Below are 17735 nucleotides of genomic sequence, written 5' to 3' on the forward strand. Positions count from 1 at the left end.
TAAGGTACTAAAAATTTTCATTGCGCATTATAAGCATTTTATATATGCCATGTCTTTACATTACGAACATCATTGTCACCAGTGGTGACTCACCACTTGTCTCGTTGTTATATACATACATACAATATGTAACAATACATATAGGTGTGTAATTCACGCTGTAAAATCTTGGTATACAATATCACAAACTATATGGTTCGTGATGCAATATAAGTAATTTCTATAGTGAACTTGATTGTATCTGAATTTTAATTTGTCAACTCTTTTTCTGTAATATGTATTTACGAAATATTGTTTAATATCGTTCCTGTCTTTACTATTGTACAACACAATGCAAATAATAACAGCGCCGTCTAGCGTCTGGCGATTGATTTTATGGCTTCAAGTTCTTACCACTGTTACTAGTGGTTTCCGACATTACCATTAAGTACATTATGGCGGTCCATTTGAATCATTTTCACTACAGCCAAAAGGAAACATTTCTTAAACACCGTGTTACTTACAAACAACTGAAATTAATTAATTTTAATCTTGTCTGTGTTTAGATTTGAAATTTCTGGGTTGCATACATACTATATATAAAAACCTCTGACAAAAATTTCGATTCTGTTATATATACTCTGTGCTATCAAGCATTAGCGTTAGGTGAATATGCTTATATGCGGCGCAGCAATTTGTACCATAGAACGTTATAATATAGATGGGAATGCTATTTCTCATAAAATCTTTCAAAAACAGGAATAAGGTGGACAATTTATTTCGTTCATTGTAATAAGAAGATAGTGTGGCTACATACGTAACGTATGTGCATGTGTGTGGGTGTGTATATGTGTACATGCGTACTTCTACGTTTGTGCTTGGCGGTTGTGTGTAGACAGAATACATTTGTAATAGTAATGGCTGACTAGTGCTGTTATCACACATATAGAGGGAGACGACCGCATGAATTTCATTCACTATTAGTCAAACAAAGTAACACTTTCATTATACTGAGGGATAAACATCGATGGAAAATTTTATGATTTCGGTTAGAAGCTAATAACTGACCAAGCAAATTTATTAATTAAACAAATTTTGAAAGTTTTCAAAAGTTGGAAGGAAATATGAAGTTGTATTTACGGATGTAAAGATGAGGGATAAAATTTCATGAAACACGGGCGTTTGTCATGCGACTCTTCACCACTCAAACCAATGGAGACACATTGCCAAAGGAAGAAAGAATATCTTCAGTCGCGATGCGACTTCGAGAACGTATTTTTTTCTTCTTTCTTAAACTAATTATACATCGACAATTGTCTACTGTGTTACATTGAATTTTTATACGTTTTATTCATAATATACGGCAACATGATCCATACACCAAGTGGATATACATACAATTTTTGGGCAAACTCACTTACAGAAGTCGTTCAATTGATTTGCTTGATGCCAAATGGAGTCGTTATACCATTTGAAACTAATCGTAATATTACTTTGGCTGAAATTAAAGAGGTAAGTTATGTTCAACTATATCTTTTCTACTTGTTACTCAAAGCATTAGTTCTTAAAAGAAATCACAATAACATGGACTTGTATATAGGATCTTTGGGACGAAGCTAGTAAATATCCTCTTCATGGCACATTAAAAGATGCTCCATCCTATGTATTTTTGTGTATTAATTCTAATGCTGAAACTGAAGAATTACGAGATGAAACCAGACGTTTGTGTGATATAAAGCCATTCTGTTCTTTTATTAAAGTAGTAGAACACGAAGGTGTGAAAAGCGATAGAAATCTAGATTCACAGATTGGTGTATTAATTGGAAAAGGATTACATGAATTTGCAGCTTTGAAGAATTCAGAAGTGAACGATTTTAGATGGAAAATGCGAGTTCTAGGAGACGAAGTTGCAGTGGCAAGACAGAAAAAAACTTGGGTGGAGAAAGTACGTTATCAATTTCCTACACGATTAGCACCAACTGCTGCAGTACCAAAAAATATAGAAAGCCGTTTAAAGGATGGCAATATTGTTCTTGTTACAAAATTTGAAAACACAGAGGTAAGAAAATGTATAAATATTGGTTTATTTTTATTCTTATATGGTGGCAAGGGTTGTAACAGCTATATTAGCACATGTACAAGTAGACCTACTAAACTGTAATGAACAAACAGTAACACGCAAATAGCACTACTGTCAAATGTCATTTGTTTGTATGTAAATGATGTTATGGCTAAATTGTACATTTTTTGTAGGACAGTTATTCTTGTCTTGCTTAACGACTTCAACATTATTAAGATTATATGCTTCTGTTGATGTAATAGTTTCCTCTACCATAATATTGCGATTAGTACATTTTTCAGTCTTTATTGAGTCACTGTGAATTATGGAAACTGTACCACTTGACTGTTGCTCAGAGACTACTTTAGTATTTACATTCATTACATTGTTATTATCAGCATGGGTGACGTCTTGAATCTCTTTGAGTTGCATTTTAGTATCTACATTATCCCCTTCTTGATTTAATTTTAATTCGCCTTGTGAAGCTTGTACTTGAGCCTATGAAGTAAAGTTTTTTTTTATATTATATAAATACTAGTTTCCATAACATTGATAAATAATTACCTCCAGCAAGGAAATTTTGTATTGTGAATACTGTAATTGTTTATTTAAATTCATTTTTGCCTCTTCTTGCACCAAAAACTGTCTGGAGAGGTTTTCAACCTTTACACGCAGTTCATCTATCTCCTTTTTCTTAGCACATAATAATAAAGATTGGTATTGCCTATGAGAAATGTTGCAAGTAAGTGGAATCTAATAAAAAAACGAATTTGAAATATTCATAACGAAACTACACTTACCCAACAGTCATGGATTCTAACTTTTCTTGATCGGAATCATTGTTTTTCTTCATTTCAGACTTGAGTTTTCTCTCAAGATCTGCTACTCTACTTTTATATTTCTGCAATAACTCATCCATTTCTGCTGAAGCAGTACCCGTGCTGTTTTCGCACTTGCTAAGCATTGTGACTTGTTTGCTTTGTAATATTTTGATTTCTGCCATTTGTTCCGCACACTTTCGTTTCACTTCTGCATATTTACGGTTCAGCACATTCATTTTACTTACCATGCCTCGTCTAAGGTCTTCTACTTCGGCAAAAAGTGAATTGCCTGAAAAAAATTATGGAAACTACAGAAGCAAGAAATGTAGACTTGATAACAGTACATTCTGTGTGTACCTACCTTTTAATAAATCATTTGCAGGTTTTGTATTCAGTGATTCTATTTCAGCACGACTTAATGCAAGCTCTGCTCGTACCTCCTCCAAAGCTGTACTGTTCTCATACAATTGCTTTGTGGTATTCTGTAGATAAAGGACATGTGCATATTTTGATATACAATGACAATAATATTCTTGTAAAAGTAACACAAACGAATTGCTTCTTACCTGCAATTTAAGCAGAAGTTCATTGTATTGTGCTTTCAATTCCTTGATCGTTTCTTCGGCACTCTTCCGTTTCTGGATTTCTAAATGTAACAACGTGTTAAGTTGCTCTAACTCGCATTTTTGAAGTGAAATCTTGTCTGCTTCAAGGGAAATATTTGCCAATTTATCTATAGTTGCCATATGCATGGATTCAGTTTCTTTTTGTTGGTTAATTTGTTGATGTAATTGTTCAATTTCTGTTGTCTGTTTTGCTAATTTTGTCTCCAAACTTGAAATTGTGTTTTCATATTCTTTGATCGTAATACGTTGCCTGTGAAATGAAAGACGAGAAAGAATGACGATAGGAAAGTTTTATAGTCGCTTTTATAAAAATTAATTTACTTCTCCTTCGTTTCATGTATTATTCTTTCTGTCTGCGAAACTTGTGATTCAAGGGAATGTTCAAGTAATTCATTGGCTTCTTGAGTTTCTCGAAGCATTGTTTCATTTAATTCGAGTTTTCTTTTTAAATCGTATATTTCTTGTCGACATTTTTCGTTTTCGCTTTTGAGTATGTAATGGGTACGATTACCAATTTCTTCAATATCATTTTCATTGAGTTCTTGGTTATTTGTTTCGTTGACTGTCTCAAGCGTTGACATATTTAAAGCACAGAATTTTACTAAGACGAAACTCCAGCCGACTCCGGTCTTTTACTGAACAAATCCCTAACGCGCATGCGTCACTTTTAATAGGAATCTCCACTTTTTCAGTCCCTACAAAAAAAGATTTAAGACTTTTTTTGATTATCCGATGGTTATGTTAAAAATAATTTGAAATTATAAGTATTGTAAGATATTTTTTAATATTTTCATTGACTAGTAAATTGAATATGTTTTTAATTTGCTCAACGGACGGTTAGAGACTGTCAGGTTAGGTGCGAAACGCAATGAAAAATTGGCGGGAAGAGTAACTGACTGTCGTTGATAGTGTTTTCGTGCAGCATTATTGGTTGGTTTGGAATACGCATAAGATGATGGGGGGAAAGGCGATGATTTCGAATGATGATTATATGTGAAATTTTCGTAATTTTTCAGACGACGTTTACATTTCAAATGTCACACACTATGACACCATACCAGTTATTGGTGTCCATTTTAAATAAGCGAGCAAACACTTTTATGTCACGGGGGCATCCGAGCGACTTTACTTTAAAGGTTTGCGGACAAGAGGAATATTTAATAGGAGATTATCCATTGATACAATTCAGTTATATTCAGGACTGTCTAGCAAAAGATATTTTACCGACGTTAGTTACGTTGAGCAAAGACAGTGTTGCTGTAGATCAGGAGAATGCTGTAGAGAATGTAGAAACGGATGGTTTGCAACGTACAAGGCCTTCGTTTTCTACATTGACCCTACGCAAAAAGGGTAAACATACATCAGCCTGGAAGATCGAGGAACCGTTTTGTTTCGTAGTAAATGGAATATCACGGTTGAACTGCGATGCTGCTCATCGCACAGTCGAGGTAAAGTTCATTAATTATATTGTGTTGTATTATCTTGTTTCATATATTTGTTGAACACTGATGCATTTTTTCTTATTTTTGGTTGGAAAATTGACTCGTAGATCGGACTTCAAGCTGGACTTTTTCACGGTGGTAAATCTTTATGTGAGAGTCAGAAAACGAAAGAGGCTGTTGTGACCCCAGATGGTAGTTGCGAGTGGGAGGAAACTTTGAGATTCGACATTAAAGTGTGCGATATACCGCGAATGGCTAGACTGTGTTTTGTTTTATATGAAATCAGTAAAACTGCAAAAGGATTGAAAAGTCGTAGATTGGTCAGAGACACAAAACAAGAATTTTTTATAAATCCATTGTGTTGGGCTAACACAACTATATACGATTTTAAGTCTCAATTGAAAACAGGAGCAATGACACTTTACACGTGGACGTACGCGGAGGACATGCAAAACGATGATCTACTACACCCTCTTGGTACAGTAGTGTCAAACCCACATATAGATAGAGCAGCTGCTCTAATGTTAACATTTCCAAAGTGAGTTCTTTTGAATTTATTCCATTTATTTTCCTTCCATCTTGTCTCTTTTTCCTTTCATATTTCTTGCTTTATACTTTCTTTATAGCTTGCTTCTTCTCTTCTCGATCTCTCGCTATCATTTTCTCTTTCTTTCTCTCTTTCTCTGTTTGTTTGATCTCGTAGATTCGAGCTATATCTACCTTCTGTTTGGTACAATATTTAGTTACGGAAAGGAGAAATCCGTTCTTTACCCGACTCCGGAAAAAATGATCGAATATGCGAGGAAGTTGCATGAGTCATCCACCGAACGATCAATTCAAGAGGAACCGGATCAAGACTCGGACGTTAGCAAGCTTCAACAACTTGAACAACTTCGATTATTGGCGGATAGGGATCCGTTGCACGAGTTACATGAACAAGAACGAAAAATCATGTGGACGTTGCGGCATCACTGCCTTCACAAAATTCCCACACTTTTGGCGAAACTGTTGCATTGTGTCGAATGGAACGATCATAGGTGAAAATTTCAACATTCTATAAATTATAGTTGCATACGTGTACTAGGTAAAAAAATGAAATTTTAGTGTAGTATTTTTTTCGTTTTTGAATGTGTGCAGCGAGGTGGCCGAAGCTACAGCATTAGTTCAACAATGGCCGAAATTACCAGTCGAAAAAGCACTCGAATTATTGGATTACGCTTATGCTGATCAAAATGTCCGAAGTTTTGCCGTACGTTGTTTGATGGATGTCAGCGACGAAGACTTGAGTTTGTATTTACTGCAGTTGGTGCAGGCATTGAAACATGAAAATTACTTGTCCTGCGATTTGACCGAATTTTTGTTGAGACGAGCCCTCAATAATCGAAGGATTGGTCATTTTCTATTCTGGCATCTTAGGTTTGCAAAATGTTTGGTCTTTCTGTTTACTTCCCTGCATGTCTCCTGTTTCTTATTTTATCTATCGTGTTTTATCAGTTTCACAATTACAACATTTGATGATTTAAAGCGTTTAAATAGGTTGTGCGGAACCGTTGTTAAATTGACGGAATATACCCACGTTTGAATAAACAAGATAAAATGTTTGGTTCGTAGATCGGAAATGCAAGTAGGTGCTGTATCCGTTCGATTTGGTTTGATATTGGAAGCCTATTGTAGAGGAAGTCAGCAACACATGCGAGCGTTATTCAAACAAATAGACTGCCTGGGAAAGCTGAAAACTGCTTCCGAAAACATAAAACAACGGAAAGATCGTAAAGCTACTTTGCAAGGTTTCCAAGAGTTCATGCAGGAGCCTCACTGCCAAGAAGCACTTTCGAACGTTTTGAACCCTTTGGATCCGAGTTTCCGATGGAAACGCATCAAGTAAGTTGAATATCCACTTAAAAAGATTCGTGATTGAACAGTAAGAGTTTACACATGCATCGTTTAATATCGTATACGATAGTTGTGAGTCGAGTGAAAGTGATCGATTAATGACGATATGGTTCCTACTTTTCGGCGATATGATATTCGGCTTACAGAATTGAGAAATGTAGAGTGATGGACAGTAAAATGCGACCGCTTTGGCTTGTTTTTGAAAACGATGATCCATTCGGGGACGACATTTACTTGATACTGAAGCATGGGGACGACTTGAGACAAGACATGCTTACGCTTCAGATGCTACGAATCATGGACAAACTGTGGAAGAGAGAAGGTCTGGATTTACGAATGAATCCTTACGGTTGCATATCGACGGAAAATAGAGTTGGAATGATCGAAGTGGTATTAAACGCAGAAACAATAGCAAACATTCAGAAAGAGAAGGGAACGTTCTCGGCAACGGCTGCGTTTAGGTGCGTTCAATATAAATGACATTTCTATTGAATTATCCGTTGTACTTTCATTGGTATTTCAGTATTGGCCAATCTAAAAGTAACTGCTCATCTGAGTAGTGTTCATTCTAGTACAAGCTGTTAATTGTACTTTTCGATTACTTGATTCAGGCGAGGTTCTCTGCTCGCGTGGCTGAAGGACCACAATCATACGGAAGCAGCGTTGAACAAAGCTATCGAGGAGTTTACGTTGAGCTGCGCGGGTTACTGCGTGGCTACATATGTTCTTGGAATCGCGGATCGACATTCGGATAATATAATGGTGAAAAAAACTGGTCAACTATTTCACGTTGATTTCGGTCACATACTTGGACATTTTAAAGAAAAATTCGGATTCAGACGTGAACGTGTGCCTTTCGTTTTGACCAACGATTTCGTCCACGTGATAAATAAGGGACAAACTAAGAAGGGCCAAGCGCTCGAATTTCAACGATTTCAGAGAAATTGCGAAGAAGCTTTTCTCGTGTTGCGACAACACGGGGGTTTGATATTATCTTTGTTTGCCATGATGATCTCAACGGGACTGCCAGAATTATCTTCCGAAAAAGATTTGAATTATTTGAGAGATACGTTGGTAAGTATTGCTTTTTTTTCGTTCAATCTGCTTCTTCGACATTAATAATCATAATAACGATGATAGTGATAATAATTTCAATAATTTTAATTTCGTTTGTTAATTCGTAGGTACTCGAGATGTCTGAAAGCGAAGCACAAAAGCACTTTAGAAGCAAATTTGACGAAGCTCTCTGCAATTCATGGAAAACTTCGTTAAACTGGGCTTCTCATAATATGTCCAAAAATAATAAAACCACGTGAACCGGTGCGAGCGAATGGAACGCGAAACTCAACAAACCAGTCAGAGTGGAACAACAGATATGGAAATGGAAATAGAAACAGAAATGGAGGCACAAGATGTAAGAAAGAGTAAAATCGATGAGAACCGGACGAATCGTCGCACGGCAAGAAAGAAATACAAATGAAAACCTGAAGAAGAGGATTCTAACCGAAAGAACCAGAGTAATGTACTACTTTCGACACACAGGAATTGGAGACGTCGGAGATGAAGGAATCTGCTCGGGTCGATATCGCTTATCGATCGGGTACGGGCTGCCTTCTTCTCAAACACAAACAGAGACTGCCGCTTTGCCTTTCCCCATTTTACTCTGACATTTTCGACCATGATGGGAAACGGTACCGGTAGCGGAATAGAAATAGGTATAGGAATAGGTATAGGAGTACGAGTACGAATAGGATATGAATAGGAATACGTATACGGTACATATCATTGATTGACATTGCGGATTCCTGAAAAGAATATACGCGCGGCCGTTTGTACACATACCGTAGGAATGTCTCGTTGCGAAAACGGCACAATATCGTTCCTCGCGTCAGATTACCACAGTGTCGTTGTTTTTTCGATACGACACTCCTTCTACCTTTCGACTGAATTCGAAATCGATATCGAAATCAGAATCTTAAGATAGGGAAAAGAACACCGAAGAATCCTTCAAATTTTGGATGCTTGAAATACTATTGTATGAATAACAATAAACAAAGTCATTCTTCATCCTGTTCTTCTAATTATAATCATCAGTCCCTTTTGCTAAACAACGATCACGTATTTCACAGGCGATTACGTGTGCAAGGCCGCGGTGGAGATTCTTTTGCTTGGCCGTTGTTGCGATGTGGGTAAGCTCATGGATTCGTAGTCTTAGTTAGTCTTGTTACATAAGCTAACGCAAAGTAGTGGAACGACAGGCGGAGACAGGAGACGCAACACAGAAGACAGGAGGACAGCGATAGAAGGTGGGAGACAGGCAATCCGAGAATGTGTGCTTGGTTTGTGGCTAAGTTGCATCGAACCGCTGCGGTACACTGTCATGAATCGAGTTGACCGCGCCAAGTCCAACAATCTTGAATCGAATCATTTTCACGGTTTGTTTTTACAGTTTGTTTATGATTGTTATTTGTACTACTCGTATTGGTTGTAGTAGTATTCGTTGCGATCATTGTTGCCGTTTTTGTTATTGTCGTCGTTGTTGCTGCTACTAATCCTACAGGCATCGTCGTACTTGTTGCTGTTTGACGGTAGGATTTAACGATTTACGACGAAAGGCGTTCCGAAGCCATCTTTTACATTTCCGAAGCCAACTATTACATTTCGAAACAAGTTTGATTCGCGGGAGAAAAAGGGGATTCTGCGATACGTAATCATCTTGGAAACAATATTATTTTGCTTTCTAATAATCATCGTCGGTTAAAAAAGCAACAAAATAAGAAAATAGAAAAAATTATAAAAAAATGACTGCTACAGAAGAGACAGAACCGCTGCTTTCTTCAAGAGTGTTGACCACTTGCGGAAATAAATCTCGTGCAGTCTCCTACAATGCAATTAAACTGGTAAGCAATATAAAAGAATTTTCTGCGATGTCATCAACATCTACACATACTTGAATTACTACCTTGCCGGAGTCTCGACTGTCCTAACTGTCCCGAGTCGCGTGTTGGAGGGCGAATCACGTTTGGCTTCCGCTGCCCTTTTAAGGCTTTCCTTTTGCCAATGCCAATATCTGTTTCAATGCATTGCACACGATGCAACAATTAATAATCTTCCATTTCGATTGTCTCTTAATTAGCGAACATAAACATTTCGATTACGACTTGTAGGGAGATGATAAAAGGGATGATTTGCGACGCGGGACAAACAGCGAAATCTTTCTGAACTTGGAGCCGATTACGCGTACTTTGAACCTTACCGGAGATCCAGTATCGGCGCGACCTCTTATAAACGAGTCGATTACGTATACCTGGAGCGATTTGAATGTATACGCTGCTAGGAACAACGAGACTATTTGCGATCGACTTCTCTTACGCAAAAAGAAATCGATGGAACGGAAACATTTACTGAAAGATGGTACGGAGATGAAATCCAATGCGAATTCGTAAGCGAAATTGAATTGAAAATTGTATTGTAGTGTGCGGGGTGGCCTATCCGGGAGAATTGTTGGTGATCATGGGATCATCGGGGGCCGGTAAAACAACATTACTGAATGCGTTAACGTTCCGGTCGACCCGCGGTGTAATTGTGTCCGGTGCAATGGCAGCTAACGGTCGAAGAGTCTCTTCCATGATGCTAACGTCGAGGACCGCTTACGTACAACAGGATGATTTATTCGTTGGTACTTTGACCGTCTGGGAACATCTTCTTTTCCAAGCAATGGTGCGCATGGATCGAAGAATACCTATGGTACAGAGAGTTGATCGAGTGAACGACGTGATCAACGAGGTGAGCGATTCGAAAGTCAAGTGGATGAAAAAGATCTTTGTGCTTCTCCTTACTGTTTGTTTCAGCTTGCTCTGACAAAATGCCGGAATACTGTGATTGGTCAGCCAGGAAGACTCAAAGGTCTTTCTGGTGGAGAGATGAAAAGATTGTCGTTTGCTTCCGAGGTTCTCACCGATCCTCCGCTAATGTTTTGCGACGAACCGACGTCCGGTTTGGATTCGTTTATGGCGCATCAAGTAGTCTCCGTTTTAAAGACTTTGGCCGGTGCGTGCTAAAACTCTGATACGCGCATCCTCGCGGTCCGACACCTATTCCGTTAAAAACATAATTTGTTCAATTAAAGTTTTCTTCAACTAAACTTCTCAACTCGCTGTTCTATCGTTTACGATTGTATTGTAGCGCGAGGTAAAACGATCGTTGCTACATTGCATCAACCATCCTCGGAACTGTTTGCTCTCTTTGACAGAATCTTGCTGATGGCTGAAGGAAGAGTGGCCTTCATGGGCACAGCACTGGAAGCATGCGCTTTTTTCGAGACGTGAGTTTCATCGATCGACACGGATCTCTATTTGTTTCCGATTTATTTTCCTATTCGTTTCAGTTGTCGACCGTGTGTCTGTAAAAATTTTTTCAGATTGGGTGCAGCATGTCCGAGTAATTATAATCCGGCAGATTACTTCGTGCAAGTACTGGCTGTTGTGCCAGGTCGGGAATCGTCCTGTCGACACGCTATACATACTGTCTGTAACACCTTTCAAAAGACTCAACACGGTGTGAAAATCGCGTTGGAGGCGGAAGCAATAAACGGTGAATTCGAGGATTCCCTTCGGGACTCGAAGTACCCGGACGACAATCGATCTCCGTACAAGGCAACTTGGTGCGAACAATTTCGCGCGGTTCTTTGGCGATCATGGCTGTCTGTCATCAAGGAACCAATCCTCATTAAGATACGGTTGCTTCAGACCATTGTACGTTACTCTCCAATAACAAATTTTCCCTACATTTCACGTAGACCGTTTCGTCAATCTATCTTGTAAACATGTCACAGATGGTGTCGTTCCTCATCGGAATCATTTATTTCGGTCAACGACTTGATCAAGACGGAGTGATGAACGTAAACGGTGCTTTATTTATTTTCCTTACGAACATGACCTTCCAAAATGTTTTCGCCGTTATCAATGTAAGGATCATTCGATGCGTGTTAATCTATACATAGAATAAAATGAGATGAAGATGTCGTAAATGATTCGTAAAATATGTGATGTAGGTGTTTTGCGCAGAGTTGCCGATATTTTTGCGGGAACATCGGAACGGTATGTATCGTACCGACGTGTATTTTCTCTGCAAAACGTTAGCGGAAGCGCCCATCTTCTTAGCCGTACCGTTCCTCTTTACTGTCATCGCTTATCCAATGATTGGACTGTATCCTGGAATTGATCACTTTTTCATTACTGCTGGCATCGTTGCGCTAGTCGCGAACGTTTCCACATCTTTCGGTGAGCATTGCGAGTATCCGTCGTTAACGTTAACAATAAAAACATTTTAAGAGCTTGTTATTAACAAAGTTACTCTTATGAAATTTTCAGGCTATTTGATATCCTGCATGAGCAACAATTTATCGATGGCATTGTCTATTGGACCTCCTGTGATAATTCCGTTTCTATTGTTTGGTGGATTTTTCTTGAACACAGCGTAAGAAGACCTTTCACCTATACTTCCTGGACATATTGAAACGCGGATAAATTTACAGATCCGTTCCATATTACTTTGAATGGTTTTCTTACTTGTCCTGGTTTCGATACGGTAACGAAGCTCTCCTGATCAATCAGTGGTCAGATGTGGAGTCTATAGCGTGCACGAGAAGCAACGCAACATGTCCTAAAACTGGACGGATGGTTTTGCAAACTTTCAACTTTAAAGAGGTTTGTTTCTTTGTTACACTGTTTTACGTTTACGTATGAAATTCGTTCTGATTTACAGGATCATTTCTGGATAGATATCGCCTGTCTCTTTTCTTTAATAATTGCATTTCGTTTCCTGGCATTTCTGGCTCTGCTATCAAAAACTCGGCGTGTCAAGCGATGGTAGAAGGAAAGAGACGTGAAATAACGGAGAAGAAGAGGCATACGCGCACACGATCAGGCGTTTCTTTCGATTTCATTTCGGAGTTCTTTTTACATTTATGAGGAAACTCATTGCCTTTTGCTCGGCCTGCGATTTACGCGACAACTTTACACTGCCGATATCGACGTTCGCCTTATTTGTACAATGTTTCGAGTTGAAATAATTAAAAAAATGTGACGAAATTATTCGAGAATTATATGATTATCCCTCGCAACAAATCCTCATTGTGTTTACGCTGCTACATGTAGCATATCGGCGAAACTTTCAAAATGCGAAAGTAAGTATACTGTATTATTATGGCATATGACGACAAAGTCGATAAAGCGAGTTTCCTACTTCTGGCCTCGGTCACGGTGTTCTCGTTGTTTCATACGACACACCTTTACCACAACGGGAGAGAAAAAAAAATAAAAAATGCAACGAGAAGACATATGAGCAGTCGAGTTTGAACGAGTCGCAAACGTAACGCATTGTGACGCAACACGACTCAACTTTATCCTCGTTCAAACTCGGCCGAATGTCTTGGCATTTCCTGTTACTGCTGTGACTCGCTGTGGGTTGTAAACCTCTTGCGGATAGACTTGTAAGAAATACCTTGGTTGGCCACCCTTCCAAGCATAGACTCCAATATCTTTGATAAACCGGTTGTTACTTACACCGTGCGAGCGCACATTCAAACAAGAAAGAAATTGCAATCGAGCAACGTATGTACGAAGTGCATTTTGTCTGATGATCGATTTCAACGCGTACAATACAATCGACAGTAATTATTATCAACAAATTCACTAAACGTGCAAGTTTCGAAAGTCTCGTAGAAAACTAATAGTAGCTTTCGTTGCAAGTCACAATCCGGATAAAATCAATTTTATCCGTGTACTTTGTCCAAAGGTCATTCGATTGTTACAAAACCGGCGCTCTTGTACTTGTCCTGTAACTGAAACTTGTATGACAATTGTCACAAAGTGTAAAGTATCACGAAGTCGAATTCGAAAGTGCACAAGTAAATGAAAGACTTACTTACGACACGGCCCGCCGTACCTTCGATGAATGTCCACGACGCGACGAGACATAATCCTTGTTCAAGACGAGTATAAGGTTTCCGTCTTCGATTACTATAACGCGTCTAATCTGGCACCGTTCGGCAATTTCGCGCCTCTTATTAGCGTCTGTCTAGCTTTTTCGAACAGTTCCAGGGTTGTTTTTTAGTCATGATTTCGATACACGCGCGAATCGGACGCGAATCTGTAATCGTGCAAAACAATTCAAATGTTAATAGGTTTATCGTGTGTAAAAACAATTAAACCTTTCGAAATAATAAATGTCGGTTCAAGTCGCGTAAAAAAATTGGTCGTGTTCTATCTGACGAATTAGGCGAGGTATTTGTAAAATATTCGTATTCATGGCATGTAATTGCGGTAGTCTACCTGTAGTTATTGAAATGGTAACGAGTACGGGTGAATTCGCAGGTTCTGCTTGGTCGAAGGAATAAAAGGAAACAGGATACGTTCGGGCGGCCGAGTAGGAGCTGCAGCGTATTTGATTCAGTAAGAATCCCGTTTGCGGAACGATTCGGTCGGTCGTCTGTTCGTTCGGTCGGAGGAGTTCCTTTTGGTTTCAGTTTTAAGAATTTCAAAGTGTACAGGTGCGACAAATCGTGGAAATATGTCGTTGAACCGAACCGGACGAATTTGAAGGGTCAGAGAATGCAATTTTCGATTCAAACTGTGGGATCCCGATAGAGCGACAACCGCGAACAAGAAGGAATTTGGATTTGCAGATCGCAATGAACGGTTCAACAGAGATTCTGTGGCCACGAAGCAACGATGATGATCAAAACAGTAATGGGGAGATGTGTGGACCGAACGCGAACGGTGTCATCCTAACTTGGCGAGATGTTTCGGTTTATGCAATGGACCGCGGAAGAAGGAACGTGCGCAAACAACTAATTTACAATGGTGTGTCATTTGATTTTTATGGTAGTCCAAACGAAGGGTTATAACGAAGGATGATCAATTTTAGCGCGAGGTACAGCAAAACCCGGTGATTTGACAGCCATAATCGGTTCGAGGTAAAGTTGCAATTGCTGCGGTCTTTGCATAAAATGTAAAGATGGTAAAATCGATACGGGTATTTATACTATTTTCTTGGATTTTTTTTGGATGTTCGAATGTAGCGGAGCTGGAAAAAGTTCATTGATGACTGCGTTAGCTTTTCGCAATGGACGTGAGTATTTGATTTATTTTTTAATTACTTATTGTATTTACCTGTGATCGCTTGTTCGTTTTCTCAATCGTTTGACTCAGCCGAAGCTTTGGTTCACGGGGATGTTCGTGCTAACGGTGTGCCGGTAGATTCGTCGTACATGATGGCAAACAGCGGTTATATGCATCAGGAAGATATGTTTGTTGAAACTATGACCGTGATTGAACATCTATGGTTTATGGTACGATGTGCATAAATAGATATGTGTATAGTATTATACGTACGTAAATACGTTTGCATGCAGCTTTGAACGTTGCAGGCTCGAATGAAACTAGATGGAAGAACGAGAATATCTGAGATACGAAACAAAATCGATCGTTTACTAGAAAACGTCGGCTTAAACGAAAGGCGCGATGTAAAAATCGGCAACGGTATCGACGACAAAGTATTATCCGGTGGTGAGAAGAAGAGACTGGCGTTTGTTACCGAAGTAAGATAGATCCGCGTTGCTTTTCATTTGTTCTCTGATCAGATATCATTTTTTCTGAATTTGAGTAAGCTTAGGCTTTCGAGATAGAGAAACAGAGATGCCACTATGGATTTTTTCAGCTGCTTATTGATCCAAAGATACTCTTCCTGGACGAACCAACTACAGGACAGGATTCACATTCAGCGAACTCTTTGATATCACAGCTAAAGTATTTTGCTATAAAAGGGCGTAACACAGTCTTGTGTACTATACACCAACCGAGTTCTGCGATATTCGATTCCTTCGACCGCATAATCTTGATTGCGGATGGTCGGCTGGTATTCGCCGGTCGTACGGAACAAGCATTGCAATTTTTTCAAAGGTATATCAAGTGATATTTGGCGTCGATTTATAGAAACGATATTAGAGGAAAGTCGTTATACCGTACTTTGAACTCTTTTTTTTAGTCAGGGATACGTGTGCCCACGAAATTACAACCCAGCAGATTTCCTAATAGCTACAGTGGCTGCTGGATCAAAAATCGATAACGGCGGTAAAGAAGCTGCGCGAAGATTATGCGACTTATTTTTATCGAGCCACTTATCCAGCGAAATCGATTGCACTCTTGGAAAGGATATTCAATCGGAGGAACCCTCGGGAGTAAGCAAATTGTTTGCTATTGTATTTCTATGTAGACTTGCTTGTGCACATCTTTCTCTTATTCCCTTTTAATTAGCGTTTCCTCGTTTGGTTTTAGTCGATGATAAGGATGTTTCTCGATAGCAAATTCGTCTGGTGAGTATTCAACAAACTTCAAACTTCAAACTTCAACAGCAAACAGTTTCGTTTCGTTAGCAGCAGGAGACAAAAACGTTATTTCTCGCGACTTTACTGGTTGATATATCGAGATTTCCTACAAGTTTTGAGAGATCCCTCGTTGCAGCTGATCAGAATACTCCAAAAAGTAGTAAGTAAGCTATCTTGGCTGGTATTTCGATAAAAACTATTCGAGAGAGATTAAACACGATGAAAATATTTCAGAGCGTAGCTATAATTGCTGGACTGTGTTTCGTGGGTGCCGTGAATCCCGATCAACTAGGCATTCAAGCTACGCAAGGCGTCCTTTTTATTTTAGTGTCTGAAAATGCGTTCTTCCCAATGTACGCTACGCTCGCTCTGATGCCGCAGCAATTACCGCTCCTCCGAAGAGAGTATCGAGACGGAATGTATCCGATTCATCTTTATTACGTCGCACGAATGCTTTCGTTGGCAAGTGGATCGCCACTGTTTCCGAATCATTTCACCTAACCATTTCAATCGAATCATTTCATCGAATGTTGCAGTTTCAAGGTGACAAATTGGAATTTCAGGTACCTGGACTGATAGTGGAGCCACTATTGTTTACGTCGATAATATACTGGTTGGCGGGATTACGGAACAGCGTGGAAGCGTTTGGATTCACTTTGCTCGTAATTTTGCTTACAATAAACGTGTCAACTGCTTGCGGTAAAACATTCGCACTTAATTATTTTGCTTAGATGTAATGTGTGACGGTGAAAAAGTAGGAAGTGTAGTTCCTAATGGCAAACTCGTTTCCAGGTTGCTTTTTCTCGACGGCGTTTGAAAGCGTACCACTGGCGATGGCGTACTTAGTACCTTTCGATTACATTTTGATGATCAGTATGGGTCCATTTCTAAAACTTGGGTATGTAGTTTCACGCTTGAACATTTTACGCGAGAGTTTTGCCGATAATCCAATTCCCCGATAGCCCGATTCACCTAGGCTAACCCTACTTCATCTAGCTCGTTGCCGATATACATCCGTTGGATAAAGTACATTTCTTGGCTCCTATATTCGAACGAAGCGCTTACCATACTTCAATGGAGCGGGGTGCACAATATATGTAAGTGGATTTGTAGATTTATAGATATAGAAAGTACCTGTAAATGAGCGATAACGTTGTCGATGATTGTACCTAAATTTTCAAAATGGTTGCAGCTTGCGAAACATTCGATCCTGAACTACCTTGCATCACGGAAGGCCGAGGAGTATTGAATCGGTACGACTTCGACGAGTCCAACTTCTCGATGGACATGGTGCTCATGATAATCATGTACCTCGTCTTTCATACTCTCGGTTACCTTTGCCTCTGGAATCGTTGCAGACTGAAATAATCGGAAGATCGTTCCTCCGGTATTTTGTGTCTAATGTAATAAGTAATCAGCTAATAGGTAACAGATAAAAAGCGATAGCATTATTAAATAATAATCTATATGCAATTATAATAATGATAACAACGACATATTACAAGTGTATAAATTTTGCGTATCCGA

At 39.1% G+C, this 17735-nt stretch overlaps 4 protein-coding genes across 8 annotated transcripts; 3 read left to right on the top strand and 1 right to left on the bottom strand.

Moving 5' to 3' along the window:
- Window positions 1-881: 881 nt before the first annotated feature.
- On the top strand, window positions 882-8887 carry Pi3k92e (phosphatidylinositol 3-kinase 92E). Of its 2 annotated transcripts, XM_078191095.1 has the most exons (11): window positions 882-1491; window positions 1580-1754; window positions 1827-2038; window positions 4502-4933; window positions 5035-5465; window positions 5671-5964; window positions 6065-6343; window positions 6539-6808; window positions 6967-7281; window positions 7432-7894; window positions 8005-8887. In XM_078191095.1, the coding sequence occupies exons 1-11, from the start codon at window positions 1348-1350 to the stop codon at window positions 8134-8136; spliced, it is 3147 nt and encodes a 1048-aa protein (XP_078047221.1). In that variant the 5' UTR covers window positions 882-1347; the 3' UTR covers window positions 8137-8887. The 2 variants fall into 2 exon arrangements, with proteins under 2 accessions (XP_078047221.1, XP_078047220.1); XM_078191094.1 differs by having other exon boundaries at window positions 1580-2038.
- Window positions 2046-15041, bottom strand: Spindly (spindle apparatus coiled-coil protein 1 spindly). Its single transcript, XM_078191103.1, has 7 exons — window positions 14995-15041; window positions 3807-4180; window positions 3426-3735; window positions 3221-3341; window positions 2839-3148; window positions 2603-2762; window positions 2046-2536 (listed from the first exon to the last, which is right to left on the bottom strand). Exons 2-7 carry the CDS (start codon window positions 4064-4066, stop codon window positions 2174-2176), a joined length of 1524 nt encoding a protein of 507 aa, XP_078047229.1. The 5' UTR covers window positions 4067-4180; window positions 14995-15041; the 3' UTR covers window positions 2046-2173.
- LOC144475314 (protein white) lies at window positions 9123-12929 on the top strand. 3 transcript variants are annotated; one of them, XM_078191097.1, is made up of 12 exons: window positions 9137-9255; window positions 9381-9720; window positions 9988-10234; window positions 10296-10606; window positions 10672-10870; window positions 11006-11144; window positions 11208-11574; window positions 11655-11786; window positions 11874-12102; window positions 12193-12298; window positions 12357-12528; window positions 12587-12929. In XM_078191097.1, exons 2-12 carry the CDS (start codon window positions 9622-9624, stop codon window positions 12692-12694), a joined length of 2109 nt encoding a protein of 702 aa, XP_078047223.1. In that variant the 5' UTR covers window positions 9137-9255; window positions 9381-9621; the 3' UTR covers window positions 12695-12929. The 3 variants fall into 3 exon arrangements, with proteins under 3 accessions (XP_078047222.1, XP_078047224.1, XP_078047223.1); XM_078191096.1 differs by having other exon boundaries at window positions 9123-9720; XM_078191098.1 differs by having other exon boundaries at window positions 9123-9720; window positions 11241-11574.
- Window positions 14299-17698, top strand: LOC144475315 (protein scarlet-like). Of its 2 annotated transcripts, none has more exons than XM_078191099.1 (14): window positions 14299-14685; window positions 14750-14798; window positions 14904-14953; window positions 15034-15173; window positions 15252-15422; window positions 15542-15783; window positions 15869-16061; window positions 16159-16196; window positions 16257-16368; window positions 16443-16670; window positions 16772-16907; window positions 17001-17106; window positions 17205-17305; window positions 17401-17698. In XM_078191099.1, exons 1-14 carry the CDS (start codon window positions 14514-14516, stop codon window positions 17574-17576), a joined length of 1914 nt encoding a protein of 637 aa, XP_078047225.1. In that variant the 5' UTR covers window positions 14299-14513; the 3' UTR covers window positions 17577-17698. The 2 variants fall into 2 exon arrangements, with proteins under 2 accessions (XP_078047225.1, XP_078047226.1); XM_078191100.1 differs by having other exon boundaries at window positions 16260-16368.
- The last annotated feature ends 37 nt before the right edge of the window (window positions 17699-17735 follow it).

The sequence above is a fragment of the Augochlora pura genome, chromosome 9, assembly GCF_028453695.1.
Source record: "Augochlora pura isolate Apur16 chromosome 9, APUR_v2.2.1, whole genome shotgun sequence".
Lineage (NCBI taxonomy): Eukaryota > Metazoa > Arthropoda > Insecta > Hymenoptera > Halictidae > Augochlora > Augochlora pura.

Excerpts from the sequence above, each read along its gene's own strand:
- Pi3k92e (XM_078191094.1), top strand. The coding sequence starts at position 1,348 with ATGATCCATACACCAAGTGGATATACATACAATTTTTGGGCAAACTCA. Across the intron at positions 2,039-4,501 it reads CAAAATTTGAAAACACAGAG|ACGACGTTTACATTTCAAAT; the intron begins GTAAGAAAATGT and ends GTAATTTTTCAG. Across the intron at positions 5,466-5,670 it reads CTAATGTTAACATTTCCAAA|TTACGGAAAGGAGAAATCCG; the intron begins GTGAGTTCTTTT and ends TACAATATTTAG.
- Spindly (XM_078191103.1), bottom strand. The coding sequence starts at position 4,066 with ATGTCAACGCTTGAGACAGTCAACGAAACAAATAACCAAGAACTCAAT. Across the intron at positions 3,149-3,220 it reads TGCAAATGATTTATTAAAAG|GCAATTCACTTTTTGCCGAA; the intron begins GTAGGTACACAC and ends AATTTTTTTCAG. Across the intron at positions 2,537-2,602 it reads ACAAAATTTCCTTGCTGGAG|GCTCAAGTACAAGCTTCACA; the intron begins GTAATTATTTAT and ends TTTACTTCATAG.
- LOC144475314 (XM_078191096.1), top strand. The coding sequence starts at position 9,622 with ATGACTGCTACAGAAGAGACAGAACCGCTGCTTTCTTCAAGAGTGTTG. Across the intron at positions 10,871-11,005 it reads CGTTTTAAAGACTTTGGCCG|CGCGAGGTAAAACGATCGTT; the intron begins GTGCGTGCTAAA and ends ATTGTATTGTAG. Across the intron at positions 11,787-11,873 it reads ATGTTTTCGCCGTTATCAAT|GTGTTTTGCGCAGAGTTGCC; the intron begins GTAAGGATCATT and ends TATGTGATGTAG.
- LOC144475315 (XM_078191099.1), top strand. The coding sequence starts at position 14,514 with ATGAACGGTTCAACAGAGATTCTGTGGCCACGAAGCAACGATGATGAT. Across the intron at positions 15,174-15,251 it reads TTGAACATCTATGGTTTATG|GCTCGAATGAAACTAGATGG; the intron begins GTACGATGTGCA and ends TGAACGTTGCAG. Across the intron at positions 16,671-16,771 it reads TCGCACGAATGCTTTCGTTG|GTACCTGGACTGATAGTGGA; the intron begins GCAAGTGGATCG and ends TTGGAATTTCAG.